Genomic DNA, 24,334 nt, shown 5'->3' with positions numbered 1-24,334 from the left:
TAAGTATATACAGAGATATATGGGATGACATATAACTCTTTAGAAAGACTATTTTGTAAATACAGGACCAGTAGAAACTGAATGCAGCAGAAGTGAGCACACCTGTGATCACTGACACACAAGTCCTCTGTGATGGCTAAAATACGCCGTCTAAGTCGTGTGATTCACAGTCTGCCTAATTGCATGAATATCTAAAAATCAGCCAAAAGGTATAGAACAAGTCATAATATTACTAACCAGAGCCGCAGTGGCCGTCCTCCAGAAATGATGCCACAGACAGTTCACTACTCTGACAATGCTCTGATGAGGCAGTTCATTTGATATATATTTTAGTTTAATATTTGTAGCTCACATCAACCTTAAAGGCTACAATAGTTTGTGTTGCTTGGCAACAGCTCTGGGTGCTAGTGTGATAATTGTAACCATTCCGATTTTAATGTTTAAATGTAAAACATGTTTTAATATTATCAGGGTGTCAGGGTGCCTGTATAGCTCAACGGGTTCAGTGGGTGACCCATGTACAGGGGCTGGTCCCTGACGCAGTGGCCCGGGTTCGATTCCCGCTCACGGCCCTTTGCTGCATGTCTTCCCCCACTCTTCTCCCTCCTTTCCTGTCTGTCTTCACTGCACCTATCAATAAAGCCGTAAAAGATAAATAAATAAATATTACCTGATGAGTCTGTGAACAGTTGGCAGATTTTAGACTGGATCTGTAAGTCCCTCACATTACAAATAACCTGAGCTGAACATTGGTTTAAACCAAGGTCCCAGACCAGTCGTCTCCTCTGGCTGTTGGCAGGGGTGAATAGAGGTACACCGGCCCAAAACGCCTGTATTGTACAGAGACAAAGCTTTTCTAATTTTGGCTCTGTACAGTACCACAGTGAATTTTAAATGAAACAGTTCAGATGTGGTTCAAGTGCAGACTTTCAGTTGAACAAAAAGATTGCATAAAAATGTGAGGAACTAAAGTATTTTTAAACACAATCCCTTCATTTCATGGGCTCACAAATTAAATTACTGAAAATAAAATGTTAGTTTCTAATACTTGGTTGAAAAGCCGTTGCTGGCAATGACTGGCTGAAGTCTTGAACTCCTGGACATCACCAGACGCTGGCTTTCCTCCTTTTTAATGCTCTGCAGCAGTTCAGTTGCTGTTTGTTTGTGGGCCTTTCTTTGTGAAAGTTAGTCTTTAACAGGTGAAATGCATCCTCAATTGGGTAGAAATCAGGTGACTGAGTTGGCCATTCAAGAATATTCCACTTCTTTGCTAGTCCTAGGTTGCTTTGGCTGTATGTTTTGGGTCATTGTCCATCTGTATTATGAAACGCCGCCCAATCAATTTTGCTGCATTTGGCTGGATTTGAGCCAGCAGTATGTCTCTGAACACCTCAGAATTCAACCAGCTGGTTCTGTCCTGTGTCACATCATCAGTAAACACCAGTGACCCAGTGCCACTGGCAGCTATGCATGCCCAACCCATCACACTGCCTCCCCCATGCTTTACAGATGTTGTGGTATGCTTTGGATCATGAGTTGTTCCAGGCCTTCTCCATGCTTTTTTCTTGCCATCATTCTGGTAGAGGTTGATCTTGGTTTCATCTGTCCAATGAATGTTCTTCCAGAACTGTGCTGCTTTTTTTAGATGTTTTTTAGCAAGTCCAATCTAGCCTTTCTATTCTTGAGGCTTATGAGTGTCTTACACTGTGCAGTGAACCCTCTGGATTTACTCTCATGCAGTCATCTCTTTGTGGTAGACTTGAACAATTACATGCTTACCTCCTGGAGAATGTTTGTAACTTGGCTGGCTGCTGTGAAGGGGTTTCTCTTCACCATGGAATTAATTCTGCCATCATCCACCACTGTTGTCTTCCGTGGACGTCCGGGTCTTTATGCGTTGCCGAGTTCTCCAGTGCTTTCTTTCTTTCTTTCTCAGGATGTACCAAACTGTAGATTTTGCCACTCCTAATATTGTAGCAATTTCGTGAATGGGTTTTTGTATGTTTTCACAGCTTAAGGATGGCTTGTTCCACCTGTTTGCATTTGACCGCATGTTGTCTTTACAGCATTATCTTCCAAATGAAGCAGCACACCTCAAATCAACTCCAGGCCTTTTTTTTAATGTTTGATTGATAATGACAAAACAAAGGAATTGCCCACACCTGCCCTTGAAATGGCCTTTGAGTCAATTGTCCAATGACTTTTGGTCCCTTTTAAAATAGGGTGGCACATGTTTAGGAGCTGAAACTCCTAAACCTTTCATCCGGTTTGAATGTGGACACCCTCAAATGGAATCTGAGAGTCTGTACTTTATGTCCATGTGTATTATAGAACTATAGTTGGAATATGTTTCATTAAACAAGTAAAAAAACAAACGTGTTAGTGTCCAAATACATATGGACCTAACTGTGTGTGTCCTCTGTCCTTCCAGAGTATCTGGATGAGCTGAAGCAGTACAGCCCCACCTACACCCAGTGGGCGGAGTCAGAGGAGGAGCTGTCACAGCCACTGAAGGCCATTGCTAGCTGTGTGGAGCGATGCAGTAAGGAAACAGAAGAGCAGATTCACCATCTGTCGGAGGTCCTGGTCCCCACGCTGCACGAGTACGTCCTCTGTGCTGAGACAGTGAAGGTGAGGCCAGAACACACTACTCACATCTGACCTTGAGCGGATTTAGGCAAGAGAGGGGAGAGGAAGGAGGAAGAGACAGATTTCATCTTCAGCCAGCAGTGGCTCTACTCACTTTGACTGATTAGACCCGTTGTCAGCTTGAGGTTTTATCCAGATTAAACAAACAACAACAATATGACTACATTGTGCTTAAAAACTAACAAGGTCGTCACGTAGTTTCAGTCAACTACTTCTCCAATCCTTCATGCTTGTTGAAGATGTTCAGCTGTTCAATTAACATAGCCAATTAGTCTTAATTATTAATTAATATAACATAATTATTCCAATATTATAAAGACACATGATCCTCATATGCTTTAACATTCTGTAGTCTGTCCCTGTTTTTAATGCTATAAGGCCATTTTCCATAACTCTGCACTAAGTCTTCTGTCCTGCACAGAGACACTTCAGAATTGCAAAATGCTCAAATCTATGTTCTTCGTCTGTTCCTCTATTGCAAGAAATTCAGCTTCTCACAGTTTGTCATGTAAACATATTCCATATTGTCCCTATAAACACTGGTCTGCCACAACAATAAAATCACTTACAGATGAAGGGAATAACAGTGATTATCTCGTTATAATGAAGAGTGTGAGGCTTATATTTACAAAACCTCACCAACATTGACTGTACATGAAGATGGCTCCTCAACAGAGAGTGACTTCTGGAAAATGAAAATGACTTGAAAATAATTCTTTACTGGTGTGTGCTAGGCTGTGATGAGACGCAGAGACAACATCCAGGCTGAGTTTGAAGCCAAGAACGAGGCCCTGGTGTCCAGAAAAGTCGACCAAGAAGCAGTAAGTATGAGTGATATCATTTTACATCCACGCAAATTGAGAGAAAATCTGACACACACACACACACACACACACACACACACACACACACACACACACTTCTTCTCCCTCCCTGCATCCCCCTGAGCCAGTCAATGTGTTTGTACACCTTCCAGTCCCAGAGATTAGGTGTAATAAAGGGAAGTGAGGGCCTCTCTTCACCTCATATTGGGGAGGAAAAAGGGCTCCCTGTGAGGATTATCTAAATAACCAGGCTTGTTGGCTAGAAGGCAGTCCTCAGCTCAGTGTCAATATGATTTCACACCATAATCCAGGCAGCCAATCGTAGTGTAATGAAAATTTCCATATCCTTTTTAGATGATGAATTGCTTCACAATGTCAGAACGCAAAGAGTGAAGATGGAAAGTTAGGCAAACAAAGAACAGTTCTATTTTAGGGAATGTTACTTGAGGTGTTTGCATCTGTGTGCAGTATATATGAGTGTTTGTTGATTTGCAGGTGTGTATCCTCCTCACCCAGCTAATATCAAAATCCATCTGTGAGGTTTTAGTTAAGAAGTGGGACTGATATTTCCCCCCACAGACTTATATTGTATTCCTGCTTTAATTAGCTGTGAGTGTGTGTGTGAATGATCCAGCTTTAATTCCATCCTCTAGCTTCTAATGCACATCAGCCTACTGCTGTCTTCAGCAGATGGTAGTAATAAGAAGGAAAATGTCACATGCCTTCATTAAAGTTTCCACTGGTAGTTTAGTCAAAAGATGGATGTGAGAACAAACTGAGCTAAATGAGAGCCTTTCATTTAGCTTTTATTTAAAGTCTTCCCTCTCTGCTCATTAATTAAACCCATAAAAAGCATCTCTGTGAGTCATAGTTATATATTTCTCTATAGCAGGAATGTCAAACTCATTTTAGTTCAGGGGCCACATTTAGCCCAATTTGATATGAAGTGAGCTAGAGCAGTAAAATCACAGCATAATAGCCTAGAAATAACCACAACTCCAAATGTTTCCTTTGTTTTAGTGCAAAAAAGTACATTCTGGCAATGTTCACATTTAATGAACTGTCTTTTTACAAAACATTATGAACAACCTGAAATTTCTGAAGTAAAATAAATTCTATTTCAACAACATTATGCCTCAGTTTATCAGCTACACATTACAACTTCCAGATCACAGAGTGTCTACAAAGAAACACAAAACATTTAGTCACAGCTATCTGGAACTGAATGATACTGTGTTTTAGTTTATGATCAAAGCGACAAAAGTCAGACAAAAAGCAACAAAAACGAGGCATAATATTACAAAAATGAGACGCAAAACGACAAAAGCGAGAAACAAAATGACAGAAAATTGACAAATGACATGATACAAACCAAAGATAAAAAAAAAATTAGACCATAAAGTTAGAAAGCAACAAAAAATGGACGAATGACAAAAAATTGGAAACAAAATGACAAAAAATAGACTAACAACACAAATGAGACAAAAAAACAGAAAACAACAAAAAAAACAAAACAATGAATAAAGCAAAACATAAAATGACAGAAATAAGACAAAAAACACGAGCGAGACAAAACGGAAACACAAAACAACAAAAATAAGAAACAAAATGACAGAAACATGGGACAAATGACAAAAGTCAGTCAAAAAAAATACAAAAAACAACAAAAACAAGACAAAAAATGAGACACAAAATGACATAAGAAGAATGAAAAAGCTAGCATTTTAGTTTATGATCAAAACAACTTATGAAGGTCTAGAAATTATTTTAAATTTATAGTTTTACAAATTTACAATTCACAGTTAATGTCTTCTCCATAATTTCTACACTTTACAGAGTCATCCTGCGGGCTGGATTGGACCCTCTGGTGGGCCGGTTTTGGCCCGCAGGCCACATGTTTGACACCCCTGCTCTATAGCATGTGGGACGGACAGATGGGTGCATTTTCTCAGTCATCACTGCATAGGCTAGTAGTCCTAAAATGTACCTGCATAGCAAACCTCAACTTGTCATACAGAAATATTTCATTGCAATAAAAACTAAATTTAGTTGCCAGTCTGACTTGAATGAGTAGTCAATTTAAGGAAACGTGTGCTCCTGACAGCCTGTACTGTAGCAGCAATCTCAGGTCCATGCATATCACTAAATGTTGAGACAGATGTTTCATGACATGACAGACTAATAGCCTAATGGACTTGTATTTTTAGATATGACCATCTATTAAGTCATAATTGGGCAGCATGCAGCATGTAGCATGACTTAGAGGCCAGACACACAAAACACATGCGAAGACTTCAGCTGTTGACATGTTGGCAGCATGTGTCGTACAACATCACTGTCTGCTGCAGACTAGGACAGACATGAACAGCCATACACAAATAAATGTCAGCGATGAGCAGCAATTTAGACCTGCACTGACAGACAAAATGAGAATCTTTCTGAGCTTCAGACATCATGAAATGGAAGTTCTTACCTTTGTATAGTGATCTTTATTGGACAGAAATTCTGGGCTTTTTATAAGTCAACTGTTCCAGTGGCAGATTGAATGTGTATCTGTTGCCGGTGTCAGCCAGGAGGGGGCACTGTGGCTCTAGTTTAACAGCACACCGTTTTATTTCTTCTCACCAACAGAGCGATAGTGGATAAAAGTAATGTTGTAATTGTGGTGCATTTCTGTGTCTTACACATGTCTCGTTTTCCACAATCCCATGAGTTCTTGAAGGCTCTCAAACCCCTTTTAGGCTGCAGCATGGAACATTGCAGGGTTCATCAATCCATTAAGGTGATGGCAGTCTGTCATCCAAGTCCTTTCACATGTAGGTCGCTTTTTTGTTGATGTTGCTTTGCCCTGTGTTCCGCATGTGATAATTGTCATTTTTTTCTTACTCTACTCTAATCATTTCATTGTCACTAAACTATGAGCTATTACATTGTGCATTACAACACAATGTCCACTTATTTGTAATTCTAAATTTTATACAGGGGTTGTGTAGTAACCTTCTGTGTGGAATACATTCAGAGAAATAGATCATATTTCTTTATAAAACTGGAGAGCATGATTGCTGTAATTAAACAACACTAATACCATACCTTGATGGTGTGGACCCACCGTTATTACGAGGTCATTATTAGTGACTACCAGTACTTTTTTGTTCATTCTGTAATTATGTTATATGACTTTTCTTGTGCCATCTGATTTGTAAAAACTAATATTAAAATTGAAAATTAATATGAAAACCGTATATGTACATATAATTATATACATGTTTTTCTAATAATATGCTCCGTCTAATTGTGATTATTATCACATAAAAATTCAGAATTGTTTACCATCCACACTGTTGCCCAAAATACTGAAATGATTCACTGTCATTATTAGTGTTGAAACTTAATTTTCACTTTTTCATTTCAAGCAAGTTTATATATATATATATATATATATATATATATATATATATATATATATATATATATATATATATATATATATATATATATATATATATATATTAGTGCCAAAACACAAGATATGTAATCTTAAAGCACCTAGTCAAGACCTTATAGTATTACAATTACCCGTGTTTATTAAATTGTACTTCAACACTGTCAGACTGGTTGTTATAGGGACAGTTTATTAATGGTAATATTAACCCTTTGATGCACAGCATGGGTCAAAAGTGACCCATATTCAATGGGAAATGGGTATCTCTTGACCCATGTTCTGCATCAAAAGGTTGATTAATTTACTCAAAGACTTGGATCGTAAGCCTGAAACTCCCTGGAAAATCTTGCTGACTTCCATGCTTCTAAGGTCACACCTCACTATGCTGATGTACCCACTGATTGTATTGTCACAACTAGAGATAGACAAACCATGAACCAGTGACAGGACCCTGGAGGATGTGCCGACAGGTAGCACGGAATACCTTTACTGTTCACGTTGCAGTATGTGGAAGCTACAACACATTGTAAGCTAGTCTTGTATAGATGGGCTTGGGGAGGCAGCTATAGGCCAAAAACACTCCGACTTGTTTGTATTTCTTTAAACCAATCACAGTTGCTTTTGGCAGAGCTAAGCAAAGTTTGCAGTGACAATGTTCTTTGCAATATAGTGATGGGGGCATTGTTTTAGTGCAGCCTGTGCACACAGAGGCTGATTCAGTAGAGAACAAAAAAAAAAAAACAGCAGGACCGCCTCGGCTAAACTTGAAATGTTCAGTGTAGTAGGTTGCTGCCTGATGGTTCTTGTTTCTGTAATGAAGGAGATTCTTTTGAATTACAAAACAAAAACTTCATCCCACATCTGATAACAACCAACACCACTTGTACACAATGTTAGGCTGAAAACAATCTGTCAGTTACATTTGTTTTACTAAACAGATGGAGTTTTCAGACTATGAAGTGTGCTCCCTGGAAGTGTTAGGTCATTGCCTTGTGTGTTTGGCTTGCAGCTACAGGAGGAGGTGGATGGTTTAGCGGACCGGGTGGAGTTGGCCAACAATGCCTTACGTGGAGACTGGTCCCGCTGGCAGAACGGCATGAGAACTGACCTCAGATCGGCCTTTATTTCCACCGCTGAGAAGAATGTGGAGCACTACGAGAAGGTGAAGTCAAGATTCAGACCAAAGGAAACACTTTAGATGTGATCACACTGTAAGATCACTGAATATTAAAACTGTACTTTATAACTTTGGGTAAATATTTAATTCCGATTAATTGGGCTTAATGGAGCAAAAATTGTGTTAATGTAGTGTGACTCAGTTTTTAGGATGGATTTTGATTTGGAGCTGATTTCAATTTAAAGAAGGTCATCAGTCGTCTAAGAAACACCTTCTGTCACATATTTATGTAATAGTTGCATGAATGAGGAAGAAGGTGGCAGCACAGACATTCAAATCAGCAAGAGGAAGTGGGACACAGAAGAGGTTGACTTGGTAATTTAAGGTAACAATAATTAGTAGTTAGTTACCATGTCTAAACAACATGGGCTTTAAAACAGAACGCACCTAGCTGCCAACACTGTTTTCTTTCTGACACTGAATGACTGTGGGTAAACCACCTGATGTGACGACCACATGCTTTACAACCCAGCCACATGTTTGGAGCTGAAAGTTGCAACTATTTACAAATACTGATGATATTAGCATAATTTCTCAGATCAGCCTCCAGACAAGCTCATATTTAGCTCGAGATGTGGAAAAAGAATCTAAGGAGGAACACTCACTTTGCTGAGCTGAGTATACAGAAATGTATCTCCTATAAGCAGCTTGGATCAAATAACCTCGAGTGTGAAATTAGTTTACCCATTTCGGTGTCATGAAAGCTGCAGGAGGTTGCTATACAGCAGGGCTACATACAAAACTGCACCATAGACCACACTATTGTTACTGCTGGAGACATAACAACAGACCACAATGCTCCACTTCTTACCCTTTTGTTGATTTTTGAGGTGAAATGAAGCAAATATAACCCCCGCAGCAAACAGACACTGTTTTGTCACGCACTGTCACTTTTCATTTCATTAACCTAAAGTAATTAAAGCAAAACAGTCATTGTGGTATGATCCAGCATTTGGGCAACCTTACTAAAGTCCCTTTTAAGCATGCACCCTTTTCAAACGTTGCCTCGATAGTCTCACAAGATCAGACCTAGTAGCATTTCCATATGACTTTCTACACCATACATGTCTAAACTACACATCATCATATTTCTGGATAGACTTTCTCCATATTTCAGCACCAATGTTGGTCCAAAAACCTCACAGAGAGCAAAAGACACAGTTTGCTAAATTAACAAGACACATTTATGATTCACTTTCTTCAATGATTTTACATTTATTTCACACTGAAATGGCCGAAAAATATAACTTAACCGTGATGAAGACAGAGGCTATACAGGGTCAGATTAATGAGACTCACCAGTACTGAATACAATTTGGGTTTTGACAAAATGTTGAGAGAAGTTGAAGTTTAGCTTGTTGCTTGCAGCTGTTTGTAGGAGTCTTTCCTCTGAATACCTTCAAAATCAGGCAGTAGCAGGATCCATATCAACACATCCACAGCAAGCAACTGCACTACTTCTAATTCTAAACTAACCTGACATGGAGACAGGATTGATCAGGATCTATTGGTAAAAAACACTGTGTACTTTTCTTCTTATTCGTCATCAAGTGTTTTTATTTTGCTGTTGGTAAAGTAGTAGTTGTAGTGGATTTCTATCAGATATGGACAACAGTTTCAGTGTTTACATTATCATAAGTAAATGATGGAATGCAGCTATTTGGGCAGTTTGATGAGCTGATATTAGTTTAGATGAACTAATATCAGCTATAGGTTAGTTTTGATGAAGCAGCTATGTTACATATCCCATATCTGAAAAGTTGTCAGGTTAGTATTTATTAACCACACCTCTCCAACCCCAGCCCGCTTGGCACATAACACAGATGTTGACTATTGTGATGAGGTGTCAGGTGAGAACAAACAGTTTTATCTGGAAATGTTCCTGCTCCTCCAGATCTTGTCTAGGCTTCCACAACTTCCCTTTACTGTCATTCCTTAATGGCATTTCAAACTGTGGAAATTGCAAGCTGGAAATTTTCTGACATCTTTTTATAGCCTCCCACTGCTTTGTCGGCATCCGTTAGCTTCATTTTCAGACTAGACTCCTTTGGATTGGTCGTGGGAGCTAACTGAAGCAAGTTCTATTAAGACCAGTCAGAGAATTTAATTTTTCATACTGTATTCTTCTTCTTTTGAGAATTGGCAAAAACAAACATGCTTGCTGTGTCTTTTTTTGATAACCTGAGTGAAAATGATTGCAATATAAACAGAGAAGAGAGGAGTGTAAGAGAATGAACCTAAGAGGAGAGAAGAGCAAGTTGCGATGTAGAAGAGACAGTGCTATATCCAGATTAACGAGCAGGCAGCCTAGCAGAGACAGGAGGGAATTAGAGTTTGAGAAAAGAACAATGGAGGCAGCTGGAAGGAGAGCGCATGAAACAACGGAGCTGTTACGGTAACAGGCGTTTACTCGTTATAGGTTTTGTTAGTCAGGCTGGAGTTAAAATATGCATTTAGGATAGAAATGTGCTTTTATTGGCTTCATGAAAAAATACACAGTCAGCTGATCTGTTTCCACGTGATCAAGGATAATTAGGCATTTTAAAATGTGCTAAAAAACAGAAAAACACTAATCAGACATGTTCCTGATAGTTTGATCTGAATGCCTCCTAGTTGTTCGAGTGAGGTGAAGCGGTCAAGCACAAAAAAGTCCACAGCTGGGACTGACTGTGCAGAAGACTTTTTAGTCTGTGAAGTCCATGTTTGGACTTCTTTCTTTGGGCCTTTTTATGTTTTAGTACATAGGACAGTAGAGAGTGACAGGAAACGTGGGGAGAAGAACAAATGACCGTCGAATGGACTCCAAGCCATATAATAACGTTCCTCAGACCGACATCTTTCATAAGACTAATCAGAATGCAGTCTATAGCTAACTACTTTGCTGTGGCATTTGTTAGCTCGTCTTGTTTTAGTTTATCTCCCTTTCTCTCAAATGCTGCATCCAACTTTCATAATAATAATAATTTTAAAAAACTGTGCTAACATGTGATAAAATGATTGTCGGCGTTAATGAATTAATGTGTTAACATGGCCAGCCCTAGTTTTAATAGCTGACACCATTTTTGTTACCATTCAGCAAATACAAAACATGTTAATCTCAGATGCTTACACATCTCCATTTAAAATGACCATTCTGAGCAGCGGTAGATATGTCAGTTATAGCTAATTAATGTTAACCCCTAAACCTCAAAACCCGCCAGCGAGCTCGAAATTCATGTTAAAGAAATCACAGAAAAGACACCATTTCTCAGAGCAAGGAACAGTAAAGACACAGAACTGTCAGACTTTCATCTTTCCAACAGTGATTGGTTCTGTCAGGAACATTAATCAAATCTAACCTTAAAGTCATGATATTTCATCAAGATCACTTTATTCCATATGCCTCATTTTTATACTTGACAAAAATAAAGCACCAGAGCCTGTGAATAACGAAGCATTCTGCTGTCGTCGGCACCATGGAGAAGCCATTCCAGACTCAGCTGCGAGCAACAGCTACTGGACAAAAAGTCTTTTCAGCTGAACAGCCACAGTTGTGCTCAGAATCAGAACCAGAAATACTTTATTGATCCCAGAGGGTAAATTACTTATGTTACAGTTTCAAAGTCAGAAATATAAAAAAGGACAACATAGATAGAGAAACATAAGTAGAAAAATATGTTCTGAAAATATACACATAAGTAGAAACATTATAAGCATAAATGCAGAATGTGCTTTTCCTAAAAAATAAAATGTAAGTATACAGTGTAGTATCTAGTGTGTTAATGCACAGAGTAATAAATAGCATGTTACTGCACAGAGATACGTAGTTATTGCACCAAGTTATTGCACATTATTGAGTGTTAGCTCAAGAAGTGAAGTGAACTCAGAAATTTGAAAACTGCTGGCACTGAGACATAATGAGTCCAGTCTATTGACTCAGAGAGCCTGACCCTCAGAATGAGGAGTTCTACAGTTTGATGGCCACAGGCAGAGATGATCTCCTGTGGTGCATCTTGGTGGGATGAGTCTATGACTGAATGAGCTCCTGTGGCTGACCAGCATGTCATGGAGTGGGAGGGACACGTTGTCCGAGATGACTTGCAACTTAGACAGCATCCACTGTCAAAGAGTCCAGCTCCACCCCTCAACATCAGCCTACTGCCCCAGCACACAGCAGCATAAAGGATGGCACTGGCCACCACAGACTCCTAGAACATCCAGAGCATGATGCAGTACCAGATGTTGCAGAGAAATATGAGCCCACAGTGAGCGTGTCCAGAAAGTGCTTGGGCCTCACAGAGTTAATTGTGTAACATATACACTGAAACTGTAGTCTTTGTTTTCTTCAAGCCGCTGACTGAACTCTGTCAAAGACTGTCTGGGAATGAAGACATGTCCCTCTGTAACATCACTGTATGACCACCAGGGGGCTGTGTTTGTGTTGAAACTCTTCTCTAAAGAAATGATCAGCTGACCATAACACGTTAAATGCAGCAATGTCTGACTGCAACCTTTGATTCATCAATATTTCAAACTCAAAGTTGTGAATCAAGGCCTCCAGTTTGGATCAGTTAATTGTTGGAAAATCAGCTGCTGCTAAATCAGCATTTCATGTCTTTCAGGATGGAGCTGCTGGTTGTAAGAAATAATTGGGATGGCTTCTGTAATCTTGATGTTACTAGCTAATTACTTTGTTACTTGATTTGAATTTGATAATGGCAACAACAGTTTATTTCTTCATTGTGTCTGGCTCAGATTCTTTGAAGATAATATGTCTTTCAAACCCCCCAGTCGCATACAGAAAAGCACACTGGGCTCCCGTGGGTGTTTCTGAAAGGCAGACTGTGACTTGGCACTTTGTACAGGAAATAGAAGCTACTTACACATTGGGCTGTAGCAGTGTGTCAGTGCGGTTATTCCTGAGGTGTGTTGAACACAGTGGATGGACATAGACGATTTTCTTCCCTCTTTTTTATGCGTGTACAAATCAAAGTCTGACAGGAACTACTCAAATTATAAAGGTGTGGATAACAATGAATCTTTGTTTCCCTCATAGGAAGCATTTGTTTTGAATCACCACTCGTTTCCTTTGACAATGTGCAGTTGCCGTGCTCACAGTACACAGTATGAGGTCACAAATTCTTTCAGCAGCATCCACACGGACCCTCATGGACATACGTGGATGACAAGATTCACATCATGTGTATCCCTTAAAGACATGCTGACACAGAAATCATGCATTGGCCCTAATGCTTATGGTCGACTTGTTGGATATTAGCAAATGGCTGGATTATTCAAGATCTGCATACTTTGTCTTAGTGTACTTTTGGCCACGTCATGTAAAATGGAGATGTTTCACATGTGCTCTAACACTGTGAGAGACCAAAGAAATGCTTGTTCAAACAAAGGCGATTCCATAGAATTCTGTATCAGTGTAAAAGCTACATTAGGTGTTGCTATAAAGCAGTATTCTTTTTCAGTCAGCTTCTCTTGATTTGCACTTTCTGCTGCTAGTAACACATCAGAAGAAGATGGTATTTTGGTGGACTTTTTAACGGCGAGTGTAATAATAGGGAGAATGTGTGTCCTTGTCATATTTGGGTGTTCTCTCCTGTGCCTCTCCCTGCAGCAAGCCTGACAAAAGCACTCATCATCCAGTAGTTCTGCCCCTCAGCAAGCAACTGCAATACAACAAATGAGTACTGGTGTGTGTGTGTGTGTGTGTGTGTGTGTGTGTGCGTGCGTGCGTGTGTGTGCGTGTGTGTGTGTATAAACGTGTACATGGAAGCGACCCAAGGACAATCAATGTCTAAGTGTTGAATCATTTCTCATACAGCTAGTGAAAGTGCTTTAAAAACAAGGATTGGGCCTAGTTTAAGGATACAGCCATGAATATAGACAGCAACACAAAAATGGAGGCCTACTGCATATGTATGAATTCTGCCATACATAAATTTAGTTCTGACTTTTGAGTATTTCAGAAATAAAGTATGAATGAATCTTAAAGTTGAGTTCACACGAGTTAAGGATGGATGTGTGGGTTTTAGTGCTGCACTTTTCGATTAGGGAACAACATGATAATGGCCACCTGTTTTGGAAATCACAGTTTTGCTCTGAGTGACGTGTCCTACCTGAACATAGTGTTTTCTGCCAAAGTTAAATTTTGTCACTGTTTGGAAGTGGGTTCGAGGAAAAATGCACCCAATCAGAAGCAGATTACCTGAGTGTTGCACCCTTGATGTTAAATTTCTGTACTGTGACATTAGTTGTTGCTCATATACTCGTAAATATGTGGAACGGAAAATTTTTCAGGGGTCATAGGGCTATAGTGTGTATGAGTTGTAAATTCTGGACTCAGTGTTTCTTACTTTAAAGCATCTTAGAAACCGCAGTCCTGTCCTTCTAATTCTATGCTCAAACCTTCAATCAATGCAGCCTTAAAATCAAAGAGATTCCTTAAAACCCCATCACCTACTTATTGTACTTGGGCATGTTTTTGAAGAAACAGCTGTAAAAGATAGCTTTGTATTCAAGCCGGCAAAACAAATTGTCGTCTGAAGTCTAGTTGGAGGCTCAATTCAACATATGCAGTAAATGTTCCATGACTAGATTAGTTCCATGTCTCTGTTGCCAAGAGCTCTACATCATCTTGATGCCGTTCAGCCACTCACTTGTCTTGTTACATTGATTGCAGAGCAATCGCACAGCTGTTATCCTCACACTTTGTTATTCAGATTTCTTCTGGGTCATACAAGAATTCCCCAAATTTTAAAGAAAGTTCATGCCGGACTGTCTCATATTTGTCTGGTTTATTTATCTGTACATATGTATGCTATTAAGTCAAGTGTGTAAATTTCTGGTCATAGATGTAACTTTTTGAGTAAAACATTCATAGAAAGGGGGTGGAGTCATGTCAATTTCTTGTGGCGTTTTCTTTGCGCCAATCTGTGGAGCAATGTTTGAAGTGCCATAACTTGAGAAATAATGTAGCTATACACTAGTTTTTGAAGATCAGAAAAAAAGTCCCAACATGCTCCAAAATGCACAAATTTGTCTCCATAAGCACATAGCTTGCATTAAAATGTAGCCACAAGAGCCGCCTTCTTCTTCACAATCCTAAAATCTAACTTGAGTGAGCTTTCATATTTTTGATTTAAACCTGAATTGATAGGAGTCACCATCGAGCTCTTATTCACTGCAGTAGAAACTGCAGGCAGACATTCCCTCCAGTCTTTCAGTTCTGTAATTTCCTCCTTCATGTGGAAAGTGTGGAAACATGGTGTATATCATCATGCTCAGCACCTCAAGCTGTAACTAAAAATACATCTAAAAAAACCATATCATTCATGTAAACACACTTATTCTTAAACAAAATAACTTATCATCTGTTGTGGTGCCTGCTTTTAACTCAGTTGTTGTTTCTGGAGTGTCATTTTTGGATGCAGCCAGTTTGATTCCAGACCAAGACAAAAGTGCAGTTTAGTTGCTAACAAGACTGTGTATTTCACACAGGTGTGTAATATTTGTGCTTAATTAGTGCCTTCACAATGTTGAGTACATACTAACTGTCAAGTTGAAAGTTGATGTGCTTTCTGTTTTTTCAAAACTTGTCTTGAATTGAACTGGACAAGCTGCAGAAGCTGCGCTGCAATCACACTTACAATTTCTACAACAATTTTTCAATGAAGATAACATTAAATGAATGATAAATCCAGTGAAGACATTGTTACATGTAGTAAATGACTATTCTAGCTGGAAATGGCTGATTTTTAATGGAATATCTCCATAGAGGTACAGAGGAACATTTCCAGCAACCATCACTCCTGTCTTCTAATGCTACACTGTGTTAGCTAATGGTGTAATTGATGGTTAGAATCATTGAATCACTTCAGTAGTATTGCGCAGGGGTGTATTGACTTGTGTTGTGTACTGTGGGTGGAACTGTAGCAAGCAACCAAGACTTGAGTAAGAACATCTACCCAACAATATAACTTACTTAAGTTGAAATATACACTTTTGCATGAGGCATAACTTTCCAATCCTTAGCTGTACTTCTGTGTTATGTTGTTTTGGTGAGTTGCATGCATTGATGCATAAAAATGATGAACCAGTTCAGGTTTATACAAGATTAAGGCATTTAATGTATGTTTCTTTCTGTGAATAACCTAAAATCAATGTCATTATCAACCATCTTTGGTGAAAATATCTTTAATCTGTGTTTAAATGTGAGACCCTATTTAGAGATGATTTAGTTCCTTATTGTTGGTAGGATGATTTTAACATTGCATATTTAGTGATTGCGATCCTGTCCAGGGCACATTTTTGAAGACTGTTAGTTACGAAGGTGTATGCATGGCAATATTTTTTGTCCCATCCCTTAGTAAAGATTATGTTTCCTGCTCAGTAATAGCAGACTACATGAAATATTTTCATTGGCTCATTTGGCAAAACTCTTGAGAAGAACACTACACAACAAACCAGTTGCAATGGATTTAAAATGCAGTCAAGACATTGTCTCCTGATATTCCATAGCATACAGTGAGCAAACTATCACTCTCTTAGTCTCCTACTGAGAACAGTCCCAAAGGAGGAGATGACTGCTGTGTGCTAATATTGTCATTCAGGTGTGCATGTGGGTTAGTGTAGCCACAGGGCCTCTGAATGATTTATGGGTTTGGAGGTCAGAGAGATGGCCTATAAGAATCTAATAAGACACATGTACCTGGGAGACTTTTTACCACCTTGGTGGGATGCAGAGGAAGACTTGGAAATAGAGAGAGAGATGAATGATATGGAATGGGGAGATCAAGGAAGAGCAATATGAGGAAGAAAGGAGGCACACAGTGTGTAAAGAATGCAGAATAGATAAGAGAAGAAAGAAAACTAGACATACAAGGACCAAAATGAAAAATGAGCATAAAAAAGCAAGGTTTGAATATAGAAATGAGAGCTTTAAATGGAACTACCACAAATGGCGTATGTGTTGTATGAATGTGAATTTGTGACCAGTGTCAACAAACGTTGAAATATTTGCATGTTTCAGTTTGTCAAATGGAGGAATTTGGGATATTTTTTATTGTGTTTGCCTTTATTTTATAGAGTGATCTTAGTAAGATGAACTGACGCATCCCTAGAGATAATTGGTTATTTGTAGCACTTCAGCAAAGGATTTTTAAGATGGCATCATGAAGGATGTAAACATTTTTCACCGCTTGACACACCAGCAGATCACCATTTGAAGCATTAAGTCCTTCTGCCATTTACTCCCATTACTATGACATGCATGCTACATTAACACAGAGTAACAGAGGAGAAAGCATGGGAGGAAGGTTGTGGCAAAGTTACTCTTACCTGTGACAACTATTTTTCTTTGTTGTTTTTGTTGCTTTGGTATTAGACCACAGGACAGCCAGGTGGCAAGATTCCAGCATGACTTAAGACCACTAGGGACACTGCCAAAGAAACAGGCACTCTGTCATGTGGCTGGACTATTGTAAGATTTGGCAGAGTCTTCAAGATGCTCAGAGTTGATACTTATTACAAACTATCCAACGTCTTTATAACTTCGCTGGTGCACCGTAAACACAGGACCCTTTACCCGTGAAACGAAGACTTTGGAAACACATGCAAATGCTTTAAGAAGCTCTGCCTCTGTTAATGAGTGGGAACCCTGAAAGAGAATAAGCTGGAACAGGCAACATCAGCTGTCTGTGAACACCAGATCAAAACTGCTTCCATCATCCTGGACAGGAAGTGGTGGACCACCATAGAAAGAAAGATGCCATTCATAACTTACTCCAAAGACTGTCAGTAACAGAGGTTACCATGTGCACCCGTCTACAACTATCTGTTTGTAGTTGATTAGAATTCCATACTAGGACCACATAGCAACACGTTCACTAATAGAAGCTGTGAGGAGGTTTTCTGTGAATGACCGTCTATGAGATTTGGTGTCATGTGACAGAATTGGTCATGTAGTGTCATTTTACTTTTTGGTACAGGCTTCACACTTACTTTTTCGGTTCATTGTGCTGCTGTGTTGTCCTAATATTGTATGACTAACAATAGCTGCTGAAAGTTCTAGACACTTCAGCTGCAATGGCTATTAATACTGGTGAATACTTTAATTGGGTATTTAAATAAAAGTCCCTATGTCAGTCTCACTAAGTGACATTTCTGTATCACTTTCAAAATGGTAAAGTCTGAAGTGAGTGCCGTCAGATTAATTTAAAGGTTGCAGATGCTAAGGAATAAACATGCACGGAAGATTACATGTGCAGCTTGAAACTGTCTCTCCATCTAACAGCAGTGTGATAGTTTGGCCTTTTGTGCATGAAGATATTGTTTTGATACTATGAAAAAGAGATTTTTTTGTTACTGAAATGTTTCTTCTTTTATTTTAGATCAAGGTAAAACATAATAATAATTTAAAGACATAGTTTACAGTGTACCACCTCTCTCTGCCTCTGCTAAATGTAGCTTAACCAGGTAGCTCTTTCCATATTTTTGCTGTAATGTCTAAATAACATTGTAAGAGACATCTATTTCTGGCCTGCTCCTTACACACACTGCTGTGAAGAGTGTGTATTTTTGCATAAAGATACCCTGATTCAGCAGAGGCAAAAGCATAACCAAGGATTCATAAGAGAATAGTATGAAGGGAACATAGTGAGTTGTGTAAAGTCTGCATGGACACCCCAGGGATGTGTGCAAATGCCATTTCAAATTAGCATGCAGATACTACACTCCTGACCTTAAATACCTTCAGACCCTTCACATCCACACAAGTGAAGTGTAGCTACAAAACACTGAGATTCTTTCACCCCTTCACAGCTAAAGAGGATGAGAACCTGAACCCAGAGTTACTCCTGATTAGAGGCAAACACGTCTAATCAACATGTGTGGTGTGTGAGTAAAACACTTTTAGTATCACTAATGTAGAAATGCATGATATGAGTTTACATCTCTTACCATTCATCCACACAACCAACCAATGATCTTATTATATCATGGGAGGGCTAGCTGGTTTTCCCAACATTTGATTGGATCCATGACATGGTTAGATATTAAAAATACACAAAGGTGTTAAACCATAATTGATATATACAGAGTGATAAAATATTCCACATACAGATACTGAATTGCAGGGCAAAACATACATATTTTTGTTTTATGGTCTTTAGAAACCACTTGATTATCTAGAAAAATAAAAGAAATCCAGACCCCATCCAGTCAACAGCTACAGTACAACACCACTAATTCTTCTTCTTGTCTGTAAAGTGGAACAGAAACAATCCTGTTTCCTTTTCTAGCAGCACATCTGTTGTTGTCAGATTAATGTGCGACAGTGTCCTTGTCTCTTGGCTTTCTCTGTAGTACTCCTTAAAGAAGGATGTGCTGAGTTGACAGCCTGTTAAATCCTGGCCAGGTTTAGTGCTCAGCTGGAACATGTCAATCTGCTTTGTTGGAAACATCCCATGTGTTATTTCTGCCTCTGGACCCAAAAGTACGGATTCTTGAAATGTAAGGTGATGCTACTATGAAAATAAATGGCACTATCTGTAATCACATTAAATTATAGATAAACAGTTAAACAATATGGTAAGTGTTGAAATGTAAATGTATTTCAAATGAACTCTATGCTGAAGGATGAAGCGGATTCACGGCTCTATAGCACGGACAAATGAGTTCAGTTAGTGTGGGGCCACTCAGTTCATTGTTGGTTTGGGTGTTTTTATAAAATCTGATGACAACAAGAAGGATATCTGTATAGAAAAGCACTGGCTTTGTCTGGTAAAGCTGAGAGTGGTCAGTGAGATCTGTTCCATGGTGATGTTAACCCATAATGTCAACTTCAGTTCACCTGATGCCTATCATTTTGTAAGTTGGAGGCTCTTGTATCTCAGCACCAGTCTACAGTGGTGTGATTTACTGTTAAGTACAGAAGCTCAACTCATAAGAGAAATATTTACATGTGAGATAATCAAATATATATACTGTCTCAGATTCACTTTCTGGCTCCTCCCATTAAAGTTCACTTTATGTGACTGAAACTCTACCCTGCACTGTGACAGTGCTATGAGGGTGTTTTGGGTACCACTGAGAGAAACTGATTGTGAAATGGAGAGTTTGTAAGCCGAGGTTCTGACTTTGAACTAGTGACTGCACTGATAGAGTGGAACTCAAGCTCACAGTTTGGCTTTTAAAGGTGTTTTTGCTTGTCATTATCACTTTCTGGTCTCATGGCTTCCTGCCTCCTCTGCTATCTAGATAACTGCTTTTATGACATAAAAGTGTGATTCACTTTGTGTCCTCACACACACACACACACACACACACACATACGTATACACACACACTGGGACTCTGGTGCCTCTGTCGTCGCTGTCGTTGCAATGAAGTGCTTTCACTGATTAGATGGCATGGGAGTTGGAGAGAGAACGAAGACTGATCAAAAGAGAAAGGTGGAAAAAGTGCTGGGATAGACATTCAGGAAAGCTCTTCAGACACTGAGAGAAAACTGAGAAATGATTGTGCTGATGAGCAGAGTGATGGTTCAAAAATTATAATGTAAATACAAGAGGAGTTCAAAAAGTTCTCTGCCTCACTCAAAAAAAAGAGCTCCCATTTTGGGACATAACTGTATACTACAAAGCCTTATGTCACTGTCCTCAAAAACTCAAATGTTTGAAGCATTAGGAGGAAAGCTTCTGCTTCTGTGCTGTTGTTTCAGGACAATGCGTTCATCCACAGCACAGCAGTTTCCCAAACCAGTTTCAGTGTGATGAGGAAGTCATCCATGTTGCTAAGGAGCGTATGGAGGCTCAAGATGTGATCCACAAAGGGAAAGTGAAGATTGGACATCAGTTCACCAAGTGCATCAACGTTAAAGAAGAGACTGTTGATGCAGGAACAGTTTCTTCTGTGACATTTTCTATTGAGGCTGGGGACTTTTTGATAGCAGTGGTGATCGTTACTATTTGCTATACATATTTTCTTAACCCTTTGATGCACAATGTGAGTCAAAAGATACTAATTTTCCATTGAATTTGAGTCACTTTTGACCCATGTTGTGCATCAAAGGGTTAAAGTATTATCAGTATAATTGCTTTCAGTTTCATCAAGTTTAATTTCATCACAGAAGGTATAAAGAAAAATGCAAGTGTATGTCATGTCAACCATACAGTATATTTGGTTGTTATGAGCCTGTGAGTTACTGCTGGCTACCTCATTGGCAGTAACAAGAGATTGAAAATCACAAATGAAAATAACTTTCAGGAGTAACATATCAAGGTCAGGAATATATTGAAAATGATCAGTTCTCATAGTCAACCTGTTGACTGCGGGAAAAATTGACAGATGTAAAGACCTGAGAAGCTTTGACAAGAGGCACGAGACAACTGGGTCAGAGCTGTGAACACCAAGACTTGTAATAACATACAGTTTTATGTCTACATCTTATAGACATGAGTATTAGTCAATGTTTAGCATGTGTCACCACTGAATTCAGCTCAAAATGTATACATGAAGGTGTATGGCATTTGACTTGTACTGCAATTATCTGTATTTACCTAGCATAGTTTATAGGAGGTTGAATCATTTTGCAACCTGCTTTTTGTAAAAAAGTTGACATTTTTGATGGATTTTGAATTAAATCTTGATTTTTGATTTGGTATTACATTTCAATAAACTAACTGTTCACCTCTTGTATGATTTAGTAATCACCTGCAGTTGTAATGTTGCCAGAATATCTAAAATGTCAGGGGGGGTTGAATAATTTTGCATGCAGCTGTACAGTTAGCAGCGGTGAATAACCACCAACAAACCATGAACTGGTGACAGAGTGGTGGGGGATTTGGTGGAACATGTTTGATTCATGGCAGATCCAACTCACAAACTCACAAGACCTAAACGATCTGTTGCTAACATCCTGGTCCCTGATAGCACACCTTCGGAGGTCTTGCAGAGTCCAGGACTCAGCAGGTCAGAGCAGTTCTGGCAAAGGACCAGCATCATTTTAGACACTGGTGGACATAATGTTTGAGTGATGACTTTGACCTTCTTTCTTTCAGTGTTTGGCTGTGTGGGAGTCCTTCCTCCTGTCTCAGAGAGAAGAACTCAGCCAGGAACAAGTGGAAGACGCATCTTAATATATGGAGATTATCAAAATGTGGAGATTGCCTCAGCTTCCTAAACAACATGAAGCACTGTGGTGTTTCTACCAGAACCTCCAATTAAAGACTTTGAACCACTGTCCACTTCAGTAAAAGTGCTTAATGTATGAAACAAGCACACTCTCTATCTTTCCTCCTTTTGTTTTTCTCTCTGGCCAAAGAGATTAATTCCAGTCTCACCATTCCAGTGATGACATCACTAAAACCAGCACTGTGATCCAAATATCGACATATTAATGTTTACACAGATTCATGTGTATTGCCAAAGGTTAAGGTTCTTCTGGCTTCACTTTGCTGTTTTGTGGTCCACTATTTTTTTTCTATGCATAGCATCTGCACTCTGTGTCGGCAACATAATGACACATTGAAACATTTCGCTTAATTTCTTGATCATAAAACCAAATCTGAAATTATTTGACACAGTACATTGCCAGTCAGTGACACAGTAGAGGGAGTAAAGAGAATGTCTTGTCTCGGATTAGGCTATGTGAGTTGAGTTCTAATTGAACAGTACAAATCCCATTAGCTTTCATTTGTTTTTGTTTTGAAGTTGTTTGGAAATTTGTCAGTCGTCATGTATTCATTCTGATAAGCAGACTTCAAAAGAGGCATCCCTGTGCCCATGTAGTGTATCAGCAGCATCAGTGTGATCGATCTGTGTCACTGTCCATTATCTTTCTCAGCTCCTAACCATATTGACAGGTATTTTCCCAAAAAATCCCAACTCACCTGCTTTCATGGAGCTCAGTTCATGACATGGATCCAGGAGACTCGTCAGTGTATCATGAAAATAATTTTATGATGTAGTTGAAATGTCAAAAATCAGCTCAAGGCAGAAGATTTTATTTTACTGTTGTTGTTAAAACCTGCTTTCCTGACAAAACAACAGAATATACCAAATGAATCCCATCTGTTGCTGCCACATCACCCTCTGCACCATGAATGTTTCCAGGTTCAGTGTCATTCATAAAATCCTGTTAAACACACACACGCATTAGTTTTTAGTTTGGGTGTTACAGAGTGCTAGGGTTCTGTTTATACTCTAGATCCATGCACAGATGCAGGCAGATGCATGTTTGCTAACAGGCTGTCATTCAGTCTGTCATGTCATTCATCTGAGTCAATTTATAATCTAACACAGTGACCATCTCACTTTTGGTAATGTGTGAACTTTTAATTACATACACTCGCTTTTGACTGAAATTAAGTTGTTTCTATAATGCATGTTTAAACTAAGTAAGTGGAGGGGGCAGATTTATGTCAACAGTATGCCAAAAAGTAAACCTGTAACATTTCATGACAAAATAGCTGCCAAAATGCATCAAACATCACATGATCACATCACATTTACATGCATCTAGTTTTGATATCAGGCTAATATGTGAGATCAGGATGAGTAACACACAGTTCTACTGATCTACCATTAATCTTCTCTGGCGAACCCCTGGATGTTTTATGAAATTCACTCAATGTTGCTTCTGATGATAGAGATTTGAAGTTTACATGTCTGAAGAAGATGATCCACTGGTAATGTCTTTCTAGCTGAATGCCTAAATAATCCTTTATACTCATAAAATCTTTTTTCTTTCTCTGTCTTGTCATTCATTGTATGTAATATGTAAGAAAAAATGTTTTCAAAATGGAGACATGATAATAAAGATTGATTTGACACTATGAACCGCATTGATTTGTTTTATAGAAACCCATTCAAGACAACAGAAAGCATGTGAAAAGCAAGGTTGTTGGTCTCTCAGGTATTGAGACTCAAAGTAAGTTGCGTTTTTTCTTGAAAAATTAACATCTTTTAAGAGCATTGTTTCACAGTGCATGGAGAGATTATTGCTCCAGAACTGAACTGACAGGCTATGTTTTTCTTAAAACCAAACCAAAAAAAAAAAAGTCATTTTTAAATAAAAAAGTTTAAGCTGTTGAAACATTTGCCTCTACTGGGGTTGTCCTTCACAAACAAAGGCTTTATCATTCAGCTGGTAGGCATGGAGGAGCTTCACCAGTTCTAGGACGTGTTTGTACTCAGTGCTTTTCTACAACAACTACTACAATAAACTTCTCTGCTTTTGTTTCCTTACAC

General features: G+C 38.9%; 1 protein-coding gene across 2 annotated transcripts in view; it reads left to right on the top strand.

The window, feature by feature from the left end:
- snx7 (sorting nexin 7) overlaps positions 1–23,919 on the top strand; it is a 35,863-nt gene extending 11,944 nt beyond the window's left edge. Inside the window, exons 6-9 of one of the 2 annotated variants that reach the window (XM_023275863.3) lie at positions 2,432–2,631; positions 3,384–3,470; positions 7,925–8,077; positions 22,144–23,919. In XM_023275863.3, coding sequence (XP_023131631.1) covers positions 2,432–2,631; positions 3,384–3,470; positions 7,925–8,077; positions 22,144–22,221 — 518 coding nt within the window. In that variant the 3' untranslated portion in view covers positions 22,222–23,919. Of the gene's footprint in view, positions 1–2,431; positions 2,632–3,383; positions 3,471–7,924; positions 8,078–20,804; positions 21,744–22,143 lie in introns of those variants that run through there. The other variant, XM_055007282.1, reaches the window with a different exon arrangement.
- The last annotated feature ends 415 nt before the right edge of the window (positions 23,920–24,334 follow it).

The sequence above is a fragment of the Amphiprion ocellaris genome, chromosome 22, assembly GCF_022539595.1.
Source record: "Amphiprion ocellaris isolate individual 3 ecotype Okinawa chromosome 22, ASM2253959v1, whole genome shotgun sequence".
NCBI lineage: Eukaryota > Metazoa > Chordata > Actinopteri > Pomacentridae > Amphiprion > Amphiprion ocellaris.
The sequence above is the reverse complement of the archived record's forward strand: the minus strand, read 5'-3'. Positions and strand labels throughout refer to the sequence as shown.